The 16,892-nt window shown below is 47.6% G+C and overlaps 1 protein-coding gene across 2 annotated transcripts in view; it reads right to left on the bottom strand.

The window, feature by feature from the left end:
- Positions 1 to 16,892, bottom strand: part of LOC147419550 (uncharacterized) — a 99,616-nt gene that overhangs the window by 36,817 nt on the left and 45,907 nt on the right. For both annotated transcript variants that reach the window (XM_086505951.1, XM_086505952.1), the window contains exons 2-7: positions 8,433 to 8,582; positions 7,670 to 7,846; positions 7,417 to 7,569; positions 7,181 to 7,333; positions 6,897 to 7,052; positions 6,378 to 6,581 (exon numbers count right to left, since the gene is read on the bottom strand). In XM_086505951.1, the coding sequence (XP_086362077.1) occupies positions 6,378 to 6,581; positions 6,897 to 7,052; positions 7,181 to 7,333; positions 7,417 to 7,569; positions 7,670 to 7,846; positions 8,433 to 8,582 (993 nt within the window). The remainder of the gene's footprint in view (positions 1 to 6,377; positions 6,582 to 6,896; positions 7,053 to 7,180; positions 7,334 to 7,416; positions 7,570 to 7,669; positions 7,847 to 8,432; positions 8,583 to 16,892) is intronic.

Here is a 16,892-nt window from a genome sequence, read left to right as displayed (position 1 = left end):
GGATGACCAACTTTGACAGCGACGCGTCTAGGACATGCAATGGGGATGACCAACTTTCCCTCCTTGCAGCCGAGTACTAGGTCATATTCAAAGCTCTCCAAAGCTGCTACCATACAGGCATGCAAGGCATTGTTCAAACCGGATCATCCGAATCTGTAGCATCACAAAGCTCTCTTAGCAATATTCAGATATTATTTTTTAGTGAGAAATGCTCAAGGACCAAAGGGGAAATGCGAAGTACCTACCACATTTCCACAATGTGATGGTATTTATTGTTTAATCAAGAACATACCTTGTGGGTTTCATTTAATCCTCTTTACATCATTGCAAACCACGGCGAAAAGGTTTAGAGTACAAGTACAGTCACCTCAATCTAGCTTCCAATTTTTTGCCACACCACTGTTGGCTTGGGTGATAAACATCCACATCAACCCTCTTGAAGTGGATGCGGATGCAGCATTGCCATCGCAAGCAAAAAGAAAGCCTCTTGGCATAGATGATCAAAAGAGGAAACAAAAGAAACGAGTCAAAGTGGTAAAAGATACGGTAGAGACACTACGACCTCTACCATTTTCAGAGAGCCAGACTCGGGTGACGCATCCTCCACAACGTCCTTCTTCTACCTCCGTCCCCGTCTCTACAGTGACAGAGGCCGTCGGGAGCTTCGCTGTTCTTGGTACGCCCTCTCCTATTACTGAGGCGGTCTCTCTCTCCCAGGTAACTCTCTTTACTGCTTCCGTCTATACTCCTGCCACTGTTACCACACCCTTCTCACCACCTCTGGTACCCTCGTCATTCTCTCCCATCTCCAACTCACCCATTGAACCTGCTACTACTTTCACCCCGACATCCACTGCAGTGCCTCTTGGGCACCCTATTCCTACTGTCACCCCGACCTCGACTGCAGTGCCTCTTGCGCACTCTACACCTCCAGGTGCTACTGATGCTTCTTCAAGTGGAACAGACTCTACCTCGTTGTTCAGAATCTCTAAAGAGAACCTGCAGGAGTCAAGAAATGCTATTGCAATGATTGAACTTGGTGCCGAGAAATTAGCAGCTACCCACCAAAAGCACTCGGCCACATATGCGGCCATGGAAGGCTGCTTGCGAGTTGCAAAGAGTACCATTGCTGATAGAGATGCTACCATTTTCGCCCTACGTCAAGCTTTGCATGTAAAGTCCCAGATAATTGATGACCTCAAAGCTCAAATGCAAGGATTTCGGGACATGCTAATCCAAGGTGACATGGGGTTTCAGCAGCAACCTCAGGCTACCATGGGATATTCGTGGGCTCGTCTGGCGAGATCAGTGTAGACGCCCATGGGATATGGAGAGCACAGTCATTGACAGTTTTGGGAAGGTGCTCCATCACGGCAACATTTTGACTACTACCCTCAGGGATTTTAGCAGCCTTGCACCTTTGGCTCCTTACCACACGTCATCCTCACAAACGGCTTCGCAGGTGCACATCGACATGGGTGTGCGAGTTGACGGCCTCAGTACACTTCAAGCCGGGTACTCCCATCCACCGAGCAACGAGTGGCTGCTCCTTTCGTTGAGAGTCGGTTTGTGGAGAGTACTCATAGAGTCCAGAGTTTTTCCATCGATCTGATGGCTCCACCTCCAGAGTCTGATACTTCCGGTGCAGTAGTGGCCACAACTCTATCTCTTGGATGACAAAATCAGGAGCTCACCATTGTACAGATGCAGTACCTAGTGGTTTTCTTTCACGCTTTCTCAGTATTCCTCTCACCGAGACGGTGAGCGGTCTTGTAGCGGGTAACCTGTAGCAGGCTACAGTGTCACTTTCACAGGACACACAATTAGTACATTTGGTCTGGTCTGATTCACATTAGACGGACTTTCTAGGCTAGGCAATGACACGTGGCATGGATATGGACGGTGGTCTAGTGGACATCATGGCCAGGTAGTGTGTCGTTGCTCTCTACATTGAGTGCTCCTCAGTGCAATGTGCGTGACATCTCACTCAAACAGAATGAAAACACGGGAAAAAATAGATAGCAACAAATCAACACAGAGACACAACAGCAGACCAGAACATATGGACTCGACTATTCAGTACAAACTCTGGCGTGGCAGCACACTCAGCTCCAGCCCAGAACTCATGGGTACAATGGGGATGTAGAGGCTCAGATGTGCAGGGATGGTGCAGACGTGTTGTGTGTATTGACTCTCTACTCTAGACGACGACACTCGACTATATATAAAGAAGATGATAATGATGACCCAGCAACTACTACTCAAATGTCCAACCATAAAGAGCCACTAACGGCTCATAAATGTTAGCCATCTAAGTCTACCTCCAAACTGAGTGGTGGTGGTGACCTGGCCACGATGTCCACTAGACCATCGTCCGTATCCCTGCCACATGTCATTGCCCAGTCCAGAGAGTCCGTTCAATGTGAACCAGACCAGACCAAATGTACTAACTGTGTGTCCTGTGAAAGTGACACTGTAGCGTGCTACAGGTTGCCTGCCACAAGACCGCTCACCGTCTCGGTGAGAGGAATACTGAAAAACTGTGAAAGAAAACCACTAGGTACTGCATCTGTCCAATGGTGAGCTCCTGATTCTGTCATCCAAGAGAGAGAGTTGTGGCCACTCCTACACCTAAAGTATCACACTCTGGAGGTGGAGCCATGAGATCGATGGGAAAACTCTGGACTCTATGAGTGCTCTCCACAAACCGACTCTCAGCAAAAGGAGCAGCCACTTGCTGCTCGGCGGATGGGAGTACCTGGCCTCAAGTGTACTAAGGCCGTCGACTCGCACACCCATGTCGATGTGCGTCTGCAAAGCCGTCTGTGAGGATGACATGTGTGGTAAGGAGCCATCCCGACCCACCTAGTGGTTTTCTTTCACAGTTTTTCAGTATTCCTCTCACCGAGACGGTGAGCGGTCTTGTGGCGGGCAACCTGTAGCAGGTCACAGGACACACAGTTATTACAGTTAGTCTGGCTCGCTTCACACTAGACGGACTCTCTAGGTGGGCAGTGACACGTGGCAAGGATACGGACGGTGGTCTAGTGAACATCATGGCCAGGTCACCACCACCACTCAGTTTGGAGATAGACTTAGATGGCTGACATTATGAGCCATTGGTGGCTCTTTATGGTTGGACATATGAGTAGTAGCTGTTGGTTCATCATTATCATCTTCTTCATATATGGTCTTGAGTCGTCGTCTAGAGTAGACAGTCAATACACACAACACATCTGCACCATCCCTGCACATCTGAGCCTCGACACCCCCATTATACCCGTGAGTTCTGGGCTGGAGCTGAGTGTGCTGCCACGCCAGAGTCTGTATTGGTTCCTTTGAGATAGTCGAGTCCATATGTTCTGGTCTATTGCTGTGTCTCTGTGTTGATTTGCTGTTATCTATTGTTTCCTGTGTTTTCATCCTGTCTGAGTGAGATGTCACGCACATTGCACTGAGGAGCACCCACTGTAGAGAGCACGACACACTATCCATGCTACAGCGCTTGAGACAGCCCCTTGTTTGGAACCCCATGGTTAAGCATGCAGAGAGGCCACTTGGTTGGTAGTAGGCCTCATGTTTCTTCGGGTCCCATGGCAGAGGGCCGAGCCCACACTATAGGCGACTCGCTTCAATTTTCAGGTTTGCTAGAGGAGGTACAGAGCATCTAGCTACAGGGCATGAGAGGGGTACAGAGTATGTGCTAGGACATTACAAAGGCTTTACCAACTGAGTGGCTCACCCCTCTAGAGACAACAACTCTCAGATGGATGGGAGAGTGCACGAGACTAGAGGTCCTCATTGCAGTTCGTGCTTGCTCAAAGCCTGGTACCCCCCATGTTCTTTGAGATCAAGGGCGAGGGTCGACTACACAAAGTCTCAGTAGAGGCTCCACAGGTTGCAGAGCGTTGTTTTCAGAGGATACAAGTAGTGGGCATATGTGGGAGGACCTATGTCACAGATCCTGACCCAGCATACTTGAGACAAGCCACTGGAGGCTCTGGGCTTGGGAAAGCTGGCCTCTGGCACGCAAAAAGCCACTGTCTTTCTCCAATTTGATCAATGCTCCCGATGCACAACAAAAAACCTCCAGTGCGTGCTCACACCTATGCAAATTGGCCTCACGACCCTCCAAAAACATGCCTGAGTCATCATGCATGCAAACTCAACGTCCAAGAGCTCCTCTCCCCAAATAGGTGGCTGTAAGCCACGCAAACCAACCTATTGAGAAGTCAGAAATTTGCGCATTGCCCTGCCGTACTGAGCGTGCAAGCATGAAGCATTCCCCGCGTCCCCTACCAACAACACCTGACTATGGCACGTCTATAAAGAGCAGACACCCCTCTGATCCATGCATCTAGAAAACCCATACTACGCATAGTGCCCTCACAAAAGCCCCAGTCAACTCTGTCGTACGCTTTCTCAAAGTTGAGAAGAAGCACCACAAGATTCTTTCCTCAAAGGCTAGTAAGGGCAATCGCCTCCCAGAAAGTGAAGATTTTGTCAAGGATACTACACTCCTTGACAAAGCCCGTTTGAGTCTCATGTATGATGCTCTCCAGTAGTGGCTAAATTCTCAAACTCAGAGCCTTTGCAAGAATTTTGTAGACTGAGTTGAGAATGGTGATGGGCCGCCATTGTCGAATCTCATCTAGGGAGCCCCCCAAGGATGAGGTAGATCAAACCCTAACTCATGCTATCGGGCATCTCCCCAATGTGCAAAATGTGTTGGTATGCACTACGTAGGTCCCATCCAAGAACCTCCCGTACTCCAAGAAGAAGATGGGAGTCAAACCATCCTCCCCTGGGCAACTACCACAAGGGAGTGCTCTGAGAGCCTCCTAAAGCTCCTCTAGCAGGAGAGGGCTCTCTAGTCTTTGTCGTGTCTCCTCAGTGACTCGGAATGGCACCTGTGCCCACACCTACTCTCTGCATGCATCCCTGTGCTTTGCGGTTGAGAGCAGCGCACGGTAAACGTCAGTAGCTATTGCCCACATGTCCTCAAGCTTTGTGGTGGCAACAGACTCATCTGATCTCCTCAACTGACAACCACTGGTATGTGTATGTCGGGGAGGGGAATTATCATCTCAAAAAACTCACCAGTAACTCTGTCACCCACCTGGGTCCACTGAAATGCCTGACGATGATAGAAGAACTCGTGGCACCACTCCTCAATGGTCATCCAAAGGCTACCTAGGTGACGCTCCTGCACCGTTGTACAGAAGCAATGCCCCGACGAAGCCACTTCTACTCCTCACGGGCTGCAACCAATCGCCTTCAAGCCGAGGAGAAGAAACAAAAGAGCTCATTGACATCATCAAGAGGAGCTTATGTTGCATCGTCCTCTAGGAGAGGACAACCATCATCACCATCCTTAGATTTTGCATTGTCATCCAATGTTAGGAAAGGCTATGATTGTGGGGGAGCGAGGCATTTAGCTAAGGATTGCTACATCAAGAAATTTTGCAACAAGTGTGGGAAGAAGGGCCATCCTCCTTCCAAATGCTATTCGAATGATCAAAGCAATAGAAATGGAAGTAACAACACCCAAGGCAAGCAACCAATGAGAGGAGACGCACAAGTAGCAGAAGAAGGCAAAAAAAACCTTGTTCATGGCGTAGAAGACTGGCATTTATGAAGCAAACATTTTATAAAAATTCATACCTTCTCCAATTTAAGGAGAGGTTTTATCATCCTGTGTAGATATTATCCTTAGTGGATAGTGTCATCCAGTGTGAATATTGAGTTGTATCTCCAGTTTGTCAATCTAGTGCAGACCCCAAGGGAAGCGTTGTAGGTTCATGGGCTTTGTCCTAAAGTCACCATGGAGCATGTCCCCAATCTACTGGCCATCCTAAGTGGCACATGTAGCATTGCCAAAAGAGGCCTTGGTCATAGGCCACTCCATGTGGAGCATTTCTAGACCATAATATCACACATAGAAGTCATGTAGACATGAATAAAACCCCCTAAGTATGCAAATTTATTTGTCTCTTAGAATAGGTTGTTCCAAGTTGTCATGCATGAGGTAAGCAAATGCTACCTCACTATGGCTATATAAACACCTCTTTTGTACTCATTTCAACCGAGTAATCAACTTCATTTTGTGTCTACACTCTAGTCAATTTCCATTGAGCAATCAGCATTGTAATCAGCATGCTATTAGTATGAATGCAACTCTCTTTTATACACCCTAAATCCAACATTTAATTGAGAACACATGGAGAGTTTCATCACTCATTACTCCAGCCATGGTGCTATATGCGTCGCTGAGTTCCTGGTCAAGTGATGTAAAAGTACGCTACCAGTACAGGGAGAAAAACCAGAAAACTATAATTTAAAAAGAGACCCTTGATCGAGCGTAAAGGACATAGCACCTGCATGAGACACTGGCACCATAGCAGGTGTTTCATTTGCTAGACACACTAATGGCTTTGGGGCAGCTGCAGGTGCAAGTGGGATTGCCTTCTCTGTATCTGGACTCTTCAGTGAAGATTGACTCTCTTGCCTTTTCCTCTTGAGCTCCTTTCGCAATGAAGACTTTTCTGGTTTCTCATCTTGTGCTCGCTCTGATTGTATCTCTGCAACCAAGCAAGAATATATGTAAAACTGAAAGAAAATAAAACATTTTTAACCAGTTTGGTGCACTTGCAAGTTATATACATGCATACCAACACCAAGCTAGTGTATGAAAACAGCAGCAAGTGGAAGTAAGCTGCTGGGAAGGGCTGGTTAGATTTATACAGCTACCTGCCCACATGGAAGACTATGGACAGGTATTACTACAGTAAAATGCTCACATGAATATCTTAAGAACATGTGCACCCCCACAAAGCTATCGACAGGTGCAACCAATACACTATTAGGTAGAAACCACATAGTTTTCGATGAACTACCTGTGTCTAGATAATACATATCATCAAGAGCCTCCAAGTTATCATTGCAACCACCAATAAAAAAAAGAACACCTCCAGTTATACAGTCCCCTGCAACAGAAAATCTGGGTGAAGGCCCTACACCATCTACTATCACCTTGCTCCATACACCTGTATCTGCAATGCAACCACATGCTTAAGAATGACACTAGCCAAACTTTACATTCAACACACAGCAACAGCAAGATGAGAATCTCAATGAAAATTACAGTGGCAAGGAGAGTTACATAAAGAAAAGTACACACCTAAATCTAGCATGTGTAAGTCATCAAACAGCTTTCGATCGTTTGTAAAGCCTCCAAAAACAAAGATAAACTTTCCCATAGACACTGCTACATGGCCAGCCCTTGGTGTCAAGATCTGTCCTGTCGTTTGAAACTCTTTCCATTCCATCACCTCTGCAATATAACTGATGCTGTTGTAAACTACAAAAGAAACAATGCTTCCAGAAATACCAACATGTGTCAGTACATCTATTTACCTGTATCGAGGATATGTACATTGGCCAAGTGAGAATCAGACGCATCTTCACCTCCTAGAACTATCAGTTTGTTTCCATACGCAGAGCAGGTATGACTGTCTCTTGGCACCGGTGGATCACCTTTACTAAGTGCCTTTGTCCAGTGCAACTTGACTGCAAGGCACAAACTTAGACTTTTTGCAGACAGAAAATCTCAAAAGTTGAGAGAATGTCCAGGGTAATTAAGAGCATTGCACATCTGAATTTTACTGACCAGTATCTAATATATATAGATCATTGAGATATGCTCCATCAGCTTCTTTGGCATCATCTACAGTCTTTCCACAGCCACCAAAAATAAAAATCCTGGTACCAATTAGTGCAGCGCTGTGACCTTCCCGGGGTGTAGGACCGTCCCCACTTACTTTTGGTTTAGCCCAAGTGTTTGTTGCTAACAAGTTCAACAAGAACAAACAAACATGATTTCAGCTTAAAACCCATCCATTCTACTGAATTTACAAGATGGATTCTGCAAGCTTATGGCAGTGCATTCCTAAGCATGCAAGAATACTGTATTTCCCCAACATGCTATATAGCACAAACCATAGTAGACTGTCGAAGACCTGTTATGCAAAAATATGCAGTGGAAGAAATTTTGTACCTGCAATGGGACAAAACTAGCGTGTATCTATCACAACGTGTGACCACAATATGAGTCCATGTACCCAATATAATACTTCACACTACTATACAATAGCTAGGAAAACAACAGCACCAACTAAGCTTCCTAAACACCAAAATGGCAAATTTGCAAAAAACCAAACCTTTGCATTGGTGTATGTGAATGAAGTTCTAACTCTAGAACGGAGGCGAAAAGGCATCCAAAACTGAAATCAAGCAATACTCTAGTGACTATGAAGACTTTAAATGCTCGTAAAATCAGAATAAGGGCAACATGCAATAACTTCGACCTCCCATTTCACACAGCGGCACAAAAAGGAAGCTGCAAGATAATATTGAATCCTCTCCTTGATTACCTGTGTCTAGAATGTATAAGTCCTGCAAAAGGCTTTTTCCATCCGTGCCTCCAAAAACATACAGGGAAGTTCCGACAGTGATACATGTATGACTGTCTCGTGGAGATGGAGGTGTTCCTTTTACCATTGGTTTACTCCAAGTTTGTTTCGCTGCATTTCCAAAGAAACAAAACTTTTCATTGAAACGGCACAAAGTTCTTTCAACAAATGACATGATGAAAAAGTCAAAGGTGCAGCTCAAGCGAGTGAATTTCTTCTATTTCTTTTTAAAGTCCTCACTACAAACATATCAAGGGCACATACCCCAAGGAAATGGAAAAAAAAATAAAGAGAGGTTTGGAACAAAACATAACAATCTTGGATCTAGAAATTTATCATGCTACGATAGTAGATTTTGGCATCATGAAAAAGTGGTTTTGCTTCCTTGTTAATAATCACAAAAAACAAGTGTGTGACTAATACAAACCAGATTGGAATGATTATCAGCATTAAACAACGTAAAGACATAACAAACCAACACTCGATAAATGTAGTGGGTTATCATCGTTAGAGGCATGGTTGAGCAGGGCATGTGCGCTGGACATACTGTGAAGTCTTGTATAGGATGTTAGAAACCAACACCGGATTGATCTATCAACAAGCACATTTTGGCGACTCTCTTGACACACATCAACACTAGATTGATGTGTCCATGTAACCCTGCTACAGTGCTAGCGGGGAGAAAGTTGGACTAGGCTTGTTAAGAGTTACGACATCTCTCTGGATTCGTACAATTGGTCCCGGTGTCTCCCAGGGACAGGTGACAGGGAGTGAGGGCTGTTTTGTGCATGTCGGGATGTGTCTAGCCATGTTTAGCTCAGAGTTTTGCCTTGGTTCCATTGTCTCTTGCTGGCTGGGAATATTTTTCCCAACCTTGCCGGTTTTTGCCATAGCCCTATTGGGCTTATGATGCCATGTACTCCCACTTTCCTTATTTATGAGGTCGTCAGGGCTGATATATGCCTGGCCGACCAGCATGCTTGGGAGCATTTATCTGTGGGCAGGGGTACCATATGGGGGGGCGGGGGAGGCCCGAGGGTAAAGAGCCCTTCAGTGCTGGGCACCCCTAGGGGGTAGCCCTAGAGTAGCCGATGGACGGAGAGGAGATCAGAATGCTAGCGTTTTTGCTTAGCTATGCTAGCGTTTTCTTCAACCCCAGCGTTTTTCACTCCCAGTAGTCGGACACCACCATAGGCAATTTATGGGCAGCAGGGATGCCCTAATTGCGTTTTTCCCCTCAGAGCATCTGCACGGAGACGATGTGATCACCTAGATGCACAACACCACATCAGAGGTGCAGGCACCGGAGAGGAGGTGTTCCATGCTCTCTACATGAGACACCTCTCCCTCTTTCTCCAGATCAGTTCTCTTGCTAAGAGGAGATCCCCACCAAAGCATTGCTTTCTTAGGACTAGGGTGGCAGCCCATGTTGAGGCCGTGTCAGTGGTCTCACGTGTAGAAGCAGATGGAAAAGGCAATTGCAGTTGTGTGTACCATGGGTCTATACATTGGGGCATGTCAGATCTATGCCGGACCACCCTTTGTCACTTGTATGAGCGATTTGTTATCAGCATGGAGAGCCTTTCCCAAATCTCTCTCTCTCTCTCTCTCTCTCTCTCTCTCTCTTTTTCTTTTTTTTTTTTGTGTGGAAAAATCAGTGCTGTATATTACTGAGTACAATATAATCCCCAGCGGATGCCAAAATAGCCTATCACGTGGGGTGTACAAGCTGAATGTAAGGGTGAGAGCCACTATAGTGACAACTCGACTAGAACAATCTCATGGTGGTCTGTGTGATGAGTGGAGGAGAAACCACCGAGGGGGGGCATAATGCCATGTAATCTGGCCACCTGTAAGTGTGAAGAAGAGTGGAGATCGTGCCCAATGCCGAAGGAAGGCAAATCGACGAGCCTCGGCTGCTCGAGATGTACCTGAGGAAGAATCCCACTGCCAAATCAGGGTGTGAATGATGTCCAGCCAAATGGCAGTGAGGGTATCCTAAAGGAGCTGTGGAGCCGCACTGAGAATGTGAAGACAACGAGCTCTCCAAACATTCCATAGTGTAATGCTAGTGATGACTGAAAAAACTTCATCACGTGTCTGAGGATCCCCCTGCCAAGCAATCTGTGGTAACATAGCCAAAGTCCCTCGCCGATAACCAGTTGAGGTAAGCATAAGAGCTGGATCTGTGTCTGAGCCCTCGTAGAAAAGATGCGGTCCGGGCTCTCTCTCTCTCTCTCTCTCTCTCTCTCTCTCTCTCTCTCTCTCTCTCTCTCTCTCTCTCTCTCTCTCTCTCTCTCTCTCAGATGTCATGTCTCTTTCTACCTCAATGATCTCTCTTCTCCACTGGTGCCTTGTTCATGTATGTGGCATTGCAGGTGTTCTAGATCAGAGTCGAGGCGTCCACCGGTTCGCAGGCCTATTCTTGTCTTCATCTTCACTGCCTATTTTGACATGGTATCCAAGCCCTAGGTGGCATGACTACCTTGGATGCTTGGTATTGGCTGATCCGGTGCCGTTTTTGGACTTGATTGAGAGACAAGAAGCTTGATTGAGGGAAGCCGATGGAGGTTTCAGGATGTGTAGCGTTCTGAATAGTTCCGGTTTTCTCTGATGGAGCTTTGTTGTCGTGCCTCACTTGCAATGAGAGCATGCATGCGGCTTTTGGATCTTGAGGGGGAACCATTTCACTTCCAGCCTTCTTCAGAGATAAGTGCTTGGACAGCAGTAGGATCTTCTTCAACATTTTTGGAGCAGGTTTCTATGGCTGTGTTTTCTTGGGGGAGATGGATTGGCAAATTTGCTGTGCCTTTTGCAATTACACGTCTTTCTTGAAATTGTTGACGGAGCTACCTATCCGATGGGTAGCTGATTGATGATTGAGTTGTACTTTTGCATCAGATTGTGAATTATGGATGACAAAGGAGGATCTCTTCCCTCCTCGAAGCAGAGGATGTTCTTTGGCTTTTTCTTTTCCATCCGAGGATGGAAATTTTAGTTTCGGCTTCAATGTTCTCTTGTTCATCCGGTATGCAGCAGACTAGGTGCATGTTCCAGTGCATGTGTTGGAGTTGGCTTTGGTAGGAAGAGAAGGATTCTTCTATTCCCAATACCACTTCTTGTATGGTCATCCGACTTCATTGGATGAGGTTCAGAGGTGGAGCATGTGGTGCCAGATGTTTAGCCGGCAATGACAACAGTTCGAGGAGGTTCTTCTAGAGTATGGACGTTTCCCATCTCCATGTTCTCTCCTTCCTTGACGGCAGTGTGGCCCTACAGATTTGGTCATTCTTTTGCCCTTTTGTGAGCTTGTCGGTACCAGTTGTTGGACAAGTTTGTGATCTCTTTTGAGCAGTATTCTTGATGATCGACATCAGATTTGTCAAGATCCTTTGGATGACAGATTTGCACACAGTGTTGGCACTTGGTGGGGAAATCTAGTTCTTGTCAAAGGTAGCAACCAAAGATGCAATGAAGACAAGAATTGGCTTGCGATCCGGTGGACACCTCAACTCCGATCTAGAACACCTGCAATGCCACATTCATGGTTCAGATTAGAACTACTATGTGATGTATTGACGACCCTAGTTCATTATCCTCACACACATCTGCAACCACACAATCCTTCCATATAAATTGTCTTCCCAAGCACTCATACCTGCTTCAAGGATTGCACACAACATCCCTACTTCTCCGCCCCACTTCCCTCTTCAAGGAACTCAAGCCAATCTTCTTTTTCTAATCAAGGTACACCTGCTCCAAGGTTGTCAAGACTATCAAAGAGGAAGCAACATTAACCTCTCCTATTAAGCAATTGGGAAGTATGTCTTCAAAGATGAGGAAAAAGAGTTGTTAGCAAACCCTGCACCCAAGGACTCTGTGCACCACTATACTCCCCTAGTGCCCTTGCCCTCTCATATATACTCCTAAGAATGTGGGTCGGGCAGCTGTCCACCAGTCACGACCTCCACAACCTCACAATAAGGGGGGGGAAGAGGAGAATAAGCACCACTACCCAGTAGAGCCATGGGAAAAACATATGGCAAGTTTGGGAACATTTGAAACCCAGCTTGTAGGAGCTTGATGGCCATGGAACAAAGCCAAAATCCTACGCTAAACATGGCTTAACATATCCCAACATGAGAAAACAACCTCACATTGGCCGGGCATAGCTACAAAACAACCCTCACTCCCTAACATCTATCCCTAGGAGAAACTTGGACCAACTGGACGAATCTAGAGAGATGCCTGAACTCTAGCAGTTCCTACTTCCACAATCAGCAACATTTGGATGCTTCTCCCGTATATCCCCTTGGAGAGCTCTAACCTTGGGCAGCCCATTCTGATCTCCGTGGCTGCCAAAAACCCTAATTTTGGTGAAAACCTAACCCTAAAACCAAAAACCCTAATTCTGTTGAAATCCTAACCCTAAAATCAAAAACCCTAATTCTTCCCTAACCCTAACCCTAGCCCTAACCCTGATTTGCTGGACATCAGCGTGATTTACGAAAAGTTGGATAGCTTTTTGGCGTTGGTTTTGCAAATTTTGAGAAAGAGAGAGAGAACCCTCTTTGCTTTATTTTAGCAAGAGAGAGAAAGAGAGAGCCTCTCTGCTTTATTTATTAAAAGAAAGAGAGAAGAAGAACTTTTGCTTTATTTGCCAAGCTTTTGAGCTTTTGATTTTCAGCTTTTGGGGCTCTGCTTTTGGCATCCCTTGTAAACAATAAATAAGCGGTTTCGGCTCACTCTGCAGGGCATCTGGACGCAGAGTCTGAGAGTGAAACCCTAACCGCTCTCTTGTACTTTGATCTGATTAATACATAAAGAAAACCCGATAGGGGCGTCAGTCTTTGGGGCCAATATCTCTAGGCACGGAACTCCGCCGGGCCAGTGCAAATCTATTGTGATCTGTGAATTGTTTTGAAGTGGCTATTTGGTGCTATCGTGATTGATTCTTGACTTGGAGTGTCCAAGTCTGTTACAGCTCTTCTCTTGAGTATTGGTGTTATGTTGTGTACTGGATATTGATTGCACAGTTGATTAGTGGGTATAATCTCTTCAACACAATTGGAAAGGACAGTTTTGGTGAAGGTTTTAAGGAAGCGAGTTACAAAGTGGGAGTGTATGACATATGTGCCCTTTCGACTCTGTATGGAATTTGGCATATTGTATTGGATTGTACCTACAGGTTTAATCTTGGAAGATGCAGAGAAGTGGCACTTTTGGTTACTCTCAAGGAATTCGCTTGAGCAGCTAGGTCTTGTTGGACCCCGACAACCGCTCATTGTGTGACTTGTGAGTTGGTTGAGTTGAGGAGATTCTTGTTACAACTACATTTACTTTCAGAACACATTTTACTTCCCGAACGTCTTTCGGGGGTAGTCACTGGCTGGTATGTAGGCCTCGTACTATTCAACCTAGAAGTCTTGTTGCAGATATCCTCGTCCACGAAACCCGTACTTTACAATTGCAGATTGCTCACTCTAGCTTCCTGGTCCCATCTTCCTTTCTGGGTCTTAAGAGTTATGGCATCTCTCTGGTTTCATCAAGTCGGTCCCGGTTTCTCCTAGGGACAGGTCACAAGGAGTGAGGGTTGTTTGTGACTGTCACAAGCGGGAGCGCACACAAATAAACAACAAGCTGAAAATAAATATTCTTTCAACTCAAAAGAGATGCGGGACAAGATTGACATAGTATTTGGGACCAAAACATGGGTTGGAACTTGGTCCCCCCCTTAAAGAGAATATTTATTAGGGAGAATCTTTTTACAAGCACAAGAACCAAAGAAAACCCCTCCGTTTTTTTCTCAAACTCGCTGGTCAATTTCCTTCCCGTGCGGGAATTTCTCGAGAGACGAGCTCTCAATTCCGTTTCCGTCTGTTCCCAAAGCGTGAAGCTCTACAGACTATTCCCGATTCCGTTCCTGGAATATCTGAGCATGGGCCGAGGCCTTATAAGTTATTGCTTCTTCTCCGTGAAAGAGTACCTGCAAAAACACAAACACGAAACAACAACTCGTATGCCAAAGTCACGATTGATACTTGTCGCTCCGAATACGAGAAAGCAAACTCCGTGCTCTGTAGTCTCGCGATCCTTGCGTCTTCTCCTCGCAGAGTCTCCTCCAAACTAGCGTTGGCAAAATCTGTGTACAGAGAGGGGGGGGTGTGATGCTTTCGTAGCTCCCTGGCCACGGCCAGAATAGCCGACATGTCTACTACTTGGATAGCAAAGCCCATAGGGCGCTGGGAATAGCTGGAGGAAAGAGAGAAGCCTTGCGGCAGATTTAGAGAGAGGAGAGAGTGAACGCTGGTTGTATTCTCAGCAGTAAGGAGGGTGCACTGGCTGTTTTGAATTGTCCCTGCTTTATTTTTAATGGGCCCCACTTCTTCAGTGTGCGGCCGGTCACTTTTAATATAAAAAAATGTGAACCTCGCCAAAACTCAATAAAAAAATCACATTCTAGGCATCCCCGAGTGCAATTCTCAGGCACAGATGCAATGCAAGCACAGATTCCTCGCGGGAAAGCATTCGCGCTTCCCGGAAAATACTTAAAAATATTCCGCTTTTCAAAAGGTTCTCAGGGCAAGCATAGTAAAGTCCAGTCTTTTAAAACCTGCGAGCTCGCTGCTGCCTACGCGTCCCCCCCCCCCCTTCGCTGCTGCCCTCGCGCCCCCTCCCCTGCTGCCCCGCCATTGCCCCCACCCGCTGCCTTCTCCCGCCGCTTATTTTCCACCTCCCCGGCCGCTCATTTCGATTGCAGCCTTTCTCTCCCCGAAGGTGTTCTTCCGACTGGCTCGGACAGCGCTGGATTTCTAGGCAGTGCTCGTCAGGGTCTGTGGTAGAGGATCTTCTATTTCCGACTCTTTGCCGTTTCTTCTCCGCCACAGCAACAAACACAGATGGAGGCTCCAGCTCCGCCACAGAGGGACTCATCCGAAACCCCCTCGCCCGACCCCTCTGAGCCCACCATTCGACTTGCTCTTTCATCGACAGAGCAAGCAAGCCTAGCCGCAGACCTTCTCCGGGCCCGCCTTCTCGCAGAGGTGGGCAAGATCTTGGACGTACAAATACTCGGACGAGGCTACTATCAGATCGAGTTTGAGACCTCTGAGATGACGTCCAAGGTCATCGCCATGAGTCCGGTGACCATCCGAGCAGCTCGAGCCCACTTTCAACATTGGAGACATGGTTTTGACCCTACTTCGGATGTTTTGGTAGAGAAGGCAGACATCCCCATCTCCTTTGCTTTCTTGGTTTGCGGAGGGAGTACCTACCACTTTTGTCCAGGATAGGCTCAGCGATTGGGACTGTCCTGGAGACACCTCGCACGGCAGCCTCAGTAGCTGCCAAGGCGGCTGGCATTCCCTCAGTTCGCGTTCTGGTTAGGGACACTCACACGCTCCCGAAGGTCATTCTTTTGCCTCGGGTGAGTGGGGGTTGGTTTAGACAGAGCATGGAGTATTCGGGCCTCCCGAACGAGTGCTTCATTTGTCGACAGATGGGCCATCTTGCGAAGGCCTGTCCACAGAGGAGGCCTCAACCTGCACCACAGACTCAGCCCCAGCCTGCAAGGGTTGGCCAGCAGCCCTAGACAGACACAACGCACACATGCAGAGCCACCCTCTAAGCCTGGGGCTCCAATGGAGGAGGGATGGCAACAGGTCCGTGGTCGACGACGGCAGGGGCCACAGCGACAGCCTGGCACTCAGAGTGGTCCTCAAGCGCCTACACAGCAGCAGCGGGTTCCCACGGGGAACCGTTTCGGTCCTCTTGAGCAGGATGAGGTCGCTGCTCCAGCCCCTACCTCAGCCTCACCCTTGACAGCCCCACCCCCCCCCCCCCCCCCCCCCCCCCCCCCCCCCCCCCCCCGAGTTCCCCCCCTCCTCATCATCCTTCCCTCCGCCTCCTGCTCGCGCCGCCTCTTCCCCCCGCCCCTCTACCCCTGCCGCTCCCCCCCCGCCCTTCTTCTCCACCTCTTCCCCCTGCTCCTACTCGCCCCCCTCCCACTCCACTTCCTCAGTCGACCCAGGGGGCAAGGCCATCTCCGGCTGCTAGGAGACCTCTTGGCAGCGCCTTTGCCACGAGTCGCTTAGAGAGAGAGGGACAGCCTTTCTTGCGACCAGCTCTACAGGTACAAACGTCTCCTTTTGCAGCTATCCCTCGTGGTTTGACGAGCATTGACTTGCGGCGCCGATGGGACTTCTTGACTACGGCTTCACTGGTTTTCTCAGCGACCCATCAGCAAACCATGAGGCAGTCTGCTTCAGGGTCCATGTTCTGTTCCTTGCAGCTAGGGGGATAGAGGCCTTGGACTCAGCGGTTGGCTTCTCGTTTCCCCTCTGCGGCAGGGACCAGACTGAGTGGACTCTCGACTGAGTGTTGCAGTGGTTACACACACAGGTCCTAGAGTTCTCTCACCAC

Source organism: Adiantum capillus-veneris, chromosome 29 (assembly GCF_014529385.1).
Source record: "Adiantum capillus-veneris isolate H3 chromosome 29, ASM1452938v2, whole genome shotgun sequence".
In the NCBI taxonomy this organism is placed as follows: domain Eukaryota; kingdom Viridiplantae; phylum Streptophyta; class Polypodiopsida; order Polypodiales; family Pteridaceae; genus Adiantum; species Adiantum capillus-veneris.
The sequence above is the reverse complement of the archived record's forward strand: the minus strand, read 5'-3'. Positions and strand labels throughout refer to the sequence as shown.